Genomic DNA, 5,530 nt, shown 5'->3' with positions numbered 1-5,530 from the left:
GTTTTTTGGATTTTATAGGTGGCACAGAAACAAAAATTGTAGATGGAGTGCTACATGGTGCTGTCACAAATCAGCCAAAGCAATAGTAATGAAAAGTGAATGAATTGTAATGATCAGTGCTCAAAGGGAAGTGAGCAATGAAACTGTTTTTTGATCTCATGTATGTATTCTAACAATAAAGCTTCATGAGGTGATGACCAGTCATTGTGAAGAATTGTTCTTTTACGTGTGTTAAGTTATACCACGCAAGAGGTGTTTTAATGTTGCAAATCACCGGCTTTAGATGGTTCATTTTTGATTTAATACCGTAGCTGATGCATATCAATAGTTTGAGCAGTGGAGCTGCCTCGAGTTGAACAAGCTGTGGTGGAATGTAACTGCATGTACGCAAATGCTGTATTGATGAACCTGGAAGCATTACACTGCTATTATTTTTCTACTAATGGCCATTAAACTCTGAAACCACTCTCTACGCACGCTTTACCCAACCTTATATTTTGTGCTCAAAATGTATGCATATTTTTTTTTTCTGTTTAGTGTTGACCCATCTGGGCATTTACTGGCAAAATAATAGCCTTTAGCTGATAGGAAGTGATTCAAACTCTGGTGGTACAGACTTAAATGTTAATCCTTTTAGACCTAAGTGCAGCCTTTGACACAGTAGACCATGCCATTTTAATCAACCGTCTTAAAAACCGGGTTGGCAACAAGGACTCTGCACTTAGTTGGTTTTATTCTTACCTCTCAGACAGAACCCACTCGGTCACCATAGGTAATTACTCATCTTCTACTCCTAACATTCAATCAAATCATCCAACGACACAATGTCTCTTTTCATTGCTATGCAGACGACACACAGATATGCCTTCCACTGAGACCTGACGAACCAACAAGCCTAGCTGCTATTTTAGACTGTCTTAAGGACATCAACTGTTGGATGGCACAACATTTTCTTCAACTCAATAATTCCAAATCAGTTAGTCCCAAGCCGTATTCTTGCAAAACATGTGGAAAAGATTTTCGACACAGCAGTGCCTTATTGGTTCACACCAGAAGATCCCACACCGAGGAGATGCCGTTCATCTGCAAGACCTGCGGGAACAGATACTTTGCAGCCTTTCAATTGTCAAGGCATGTAAGATGGCATACAGACAAGTAGCCTTGTAGTTGGAAGATACATGGGAGCTAACTCAGTTCTTGAGTTCATAATTCCTGCAAATGTTAGACCAATTTCACTTTTCTTTTGGTTTTAGAATTGGTATATACTTCAATAATATGAATGGATTGTGAACACAGATGTTTAGGCTGAGAAACACTCTGTATTGTTGAGTCAGTGATGTCATCATTACAATGAGACAACTCATTATTTGTCTACAATTTCTCATTTATTTGATATTTTGTTGTTGTTTTGGATTTTGTGGGGGAAACAGAAACAATTGTAGATGGAGTGCTACATGGTGCTGTCACAAATCAGCCAAAGCAATAGAAATAAAAAGTGAATGAATTGTAATGATCAGTGATAAACGGGAAGTGAGCAATGAAATGGTGTTTTTCGATCTCATGTATGTGTTCTAACAACAAAGTCTCATGAGGTGATGAGGTAAGAATACCAGATTCACGCTGAGGTCTAAAGCTTTAAGTATATTCCGTTCATCAAAGCTGCAGATGTGTTTCACTCACATCAAGAGTAAAAACATTCATTGTGAAGAATTGTTCTTTTATGTCTAAATACGTACTGGTATTAATTAATGCTGCATTTAAATGAATTCAGGCAGATGGTAGACAGCAAATCAGAACAGGTTGGAATACATATGTTTCACAGTGTTATTGCTACTTTTACCTACCTGTGTAAAGTTCCTCCATCTCTTCTTACATGTTTTTTATAATTATTTTAAATGTTTTCCTCAAAATAACTCAAAAAATAGATTCATGTCCCTGTGAGATGAAACCAGACAGATGTTCAAGCACAACCTTTTTTGTTTCTTTAAAGCGGAACGAATAAATAACTCTCGTCCACCGTCGGAACTTATCAGTGTGACATCCAGCGGAAGTAAACAACACAAGAGCCTGTATCGTCAGCTGCTCGCACGTGTGGAGCTGGCTGTAAAAAACGATATTGTAGACGTTGCGGAGGTAATTATTCCAACAATGTCCTCAGTTGAGTCTTTGAGAGAGTTTGTCACCGAGCGACTCACTGCCGCTGCTCAAGAAATATTCGGAGTCTTTGAAAAAACTATCTTCCAGTACGAGGAAGAGGTCGACCGTCAGCGCAGACTGCTGGATGTCGTTTGGAAACCTGCAATAAAGCTACACAGGATAGGTGTGTACAACTCAATCATTTAAAAACACTAAACAGAGTCATTCCATTGAAATAAAATGGAAAAATCATTTTTCATCAAAGAGGATATATTTAATACAATTACTCCGTTTCAATTGTTTATTTTATATATTCAGGGTATTTACTGTTATCATCCCAAGTCTCTTAAATTGCCTCCTGGATTCCCTCACTTGCGTCTTAGTCCCTCCCACCAGGGATGCATGGAGAGACGCGAGGAAACCAGGCGAGGAGAGAGGAAACGAGGAAATGTGTTTTAAGAGACATGAGACGTCCTTCACTCTGAAGCGTCACGTGACGCGACGTCTGTTTCTGATGACGACGCCAGCTGATCACATGATCACTGTACTAATAATAATATTAATAATGACACAAAGTAATCATCACTGTACTAATAATAATAATGACACAAAGTAATCATCACTGTACTAATAATAATAATGACACAAAGTAATCATCACTACTAATATTAATAATGACACAAAGTGATCATCACTACTAATATTAATAATGACACAAAGTGATCATCACTGTATTAATATTAATAATGACAAAGTAATCATCACTGTACTAATAATATTAATAATGACAAAGTAATCATCACTGTACTATTAATAATGACACAAAGTAATCATCACTACTAATATTAATAATAACACAAAGTGATCATCACTGTACTAATATTAATAATGACAAAGTAATCATCACTGTACTAATAATAATAATAAAGACACAAAGTGATCATCACTGTACTAATATTAATAATGACACAAAGTAATCATCACTGTACTAATAATAATAATAATAAAGACACACAGTAATCATCACTGTACTAATATTAATAATGACACACAGTAATCATCACTGTACTAATATTAATAATGACACAAAGTAATCATCACTGTACTAATATTAATAATGACACAAAGTAATCATCACTACTAATATTAATAATGACACAAAGTGATCATCACTGTACTAATATTAATAATGACACAAAGTAATCATCACTGTACTAATATTAATAATGACACAACGTAATCATCACTGTACTAATATTAATAATGACACACAGTAATCATCACTGTACTAATATTAATAATGACACAAAGTAATCATCACTGTACTAATATTAATAATGACACAAAGTAATCATCACTGTACTAATATTAATAATGACACAACGTAATCATCACTGTACTAATATTAATAATAAAGACACAAAGTAATCATCACTGTACTATTAATAATGACACAAAGTAATCATTACTGTACTAATATTAATAATAACACAAAGTGATCATCACTGTACTAATATTAATAATGACAAAGTAATCATCACTGTACTAATAATAATAATAAAGACACAAAGTAATCATCACTGTACTAATAATAATAATAAAGACACAAAGTAATCATCACTGCCAGAGTAGAAATGTATTTCTCTCTGCAGCCTGTATGTATACTGTGTTCTGAGTATTTATACTGTGTTCTGTGTATTTATACTGTGTTCTTAGTATTTTTTACTATGTTCTGTGTCCTGCTCATAAGCGCAGCGCACCGATTTCTACCGGCGAAATACGTTTGTCTTATTTATTAATTATTAACGTCTGTATGTTAAGAATTCGGATTGTGATGTCATTATTAAATAATCCAGAATATGATTATGTTTTCTCCTAAACACTGGAATTAATTTATGAGGCTCAATGTTTAGGGGTAAATTGGAATTACATTACTCATCCAACCTGACACTCAGGAATTATCAGCCTCATATGAATGAATGGAAATTAAGATAAATTATGTATAAAGTGTTTCTACTGACAAACAGACAGATTCTCAAACTCTCTTTCTCTGACTTTTTAATCCATTCAGTCTGTGATCTGTCATCACTCTGGTATTAAACTCCAGTGATGATGAGCTATATCAGATCAGTACGATCGGCTGCAGCGTCCAATCATAACTTATTAACGATGAGGGGGCGTGTCGGCCCTCACAACACTTCCTGAAAGGATGATGTCGTGCATCCTCGCTCATGGCTCCTCGGTGATCCCTCCTCGATCCTCGCTCCTCAGTGCCGAAATAAGAGCTTTGGGACGGCCGGCAATATGGCGGCGCAGAATGACTTCCAGTTCAAGTGAGACTTGGGATGTACCCCAAGACCAATGTTGGTATTCTCTTTTCCGGGTTCACCTTATTTTACCATCCTGTCCTCGTCTACTGTCGTGGTATCCAGGGTGCTGGATGCCTGGTTTCATGTGATTGCACTGTTTGCATTCTCTTCTTTACCATCAGAGTATTCTCATATTTATTTTGGCGTCTTCCCTTCCAGAGCTCCCAAAGCAACATGTCTGTAAGGAGGAGGAGGTTCTCTCTGACCAGCAGCTCTGTATTCAGGAGAGGAACTCCAGTCTGGACCAAGAGGACCCAGAGCCTCCACAGATTAAAGAGGAACAGGAGGAACCCTGCACCAGTCAGGAGGGAGAGCAGCTTGAACTGAAGCAGGAGACTGAGACCTTTGTGTTGACTCCTAGTGATGAGGAAAGTGACCACAGTGAAGATCAGACTCTGTACATGAGTAGCGATGAAAATCAGAGCGTGGTGGAAGAAACACCTCTAGGCTACACTTCAGTTGAAAGCTCTGTAGTACCGGAACCAAACGAGGACCACCAGCTCCTCTCACACAACTCTCATGCAGATAAAAGCCAAGATCAGAAAGGAGGTGAGCATGGATACTCTGAATCCACTAGTAATGCAGAGCCAAAACCGTTACTCCAGTGCGACACATGTGCGAAAGAATTCAAGTTTAAGTCTAATTTTTACAGACATCTGAAAACACACACAGGTGAGAAGCTACATTCTTGCAACGTATGTGGGAAACGATTCAGTCAGAAAGCAACATTGAAACTTCATATGAAGATCCACACAGGTGAGAACATGAAGCCATATTCTTGCAAAACATGTGGAAAAGATTTTCGACGTAATAGTAACTTGGTGGTCCACATGAGAACACACACAGGTGAAAAGCCATATTCTTGCAAAACCTGTGGAAAAGATTTTCGACATAGCAGTGTCTTATTGGTTCACACGAGAAGAGCCCACAAGGGGGAGAAACCGTTCATCTGCAAGGCCTGTGGGAACAGATACTTAGCTGCGTTTCAATTGGCAAGGCATGTAAGATGGCATACAGACAAGTAG

At 37.5% G+C, this 5,530-nt stretch overlaps 1 protein-coding gene across 1 annotated transcript; it reads left to right on the top strand.

The window, feature by feature from the left end:
- The first annotated feature begins 2,072 nt into the window (after positions 1 to 2,072).
- Positions 2,073 to 5,530, top strand: LOC129115147 (zinc finger and SCAN domain-containing protein 2-like). The gene is made up of 2 exons (XM_054626840.1): positions 2,073 to 2,320; positions 4,665 to 5,530. The coding sequence occupies exons 1-2, from the start codon at positions 2,149 to 2,151 to the stop codon at positions 5,528 to 5,530; spliced, it is 1,038 nt and encodes a 345-aa protein (XP_054482815.1). The 5' UTR covers positions 2,073 to 2,148.

This window comes from Anoplopoma fimbria, unplaced genomic scaffold (assembly GCF_027596085.1).
Source record: "Anoplopoma fimbria isolate UVic2021 breed Golden Eagle Sablefish unplaced genomic scaffold, Afim_UVic_2022 Un_contig_11151_pilon_pilon, whole genome shotgun sequence".
NCBI lineage: Eukaryota > Metazoa > Chordata > Actinopteri > Perciformes > Anoplopomatidae > Anoplopoma > Anoplopoma fimbria.
This window is presented reverse-complemented; position numbering and strand designations above follow the sequence as displayed.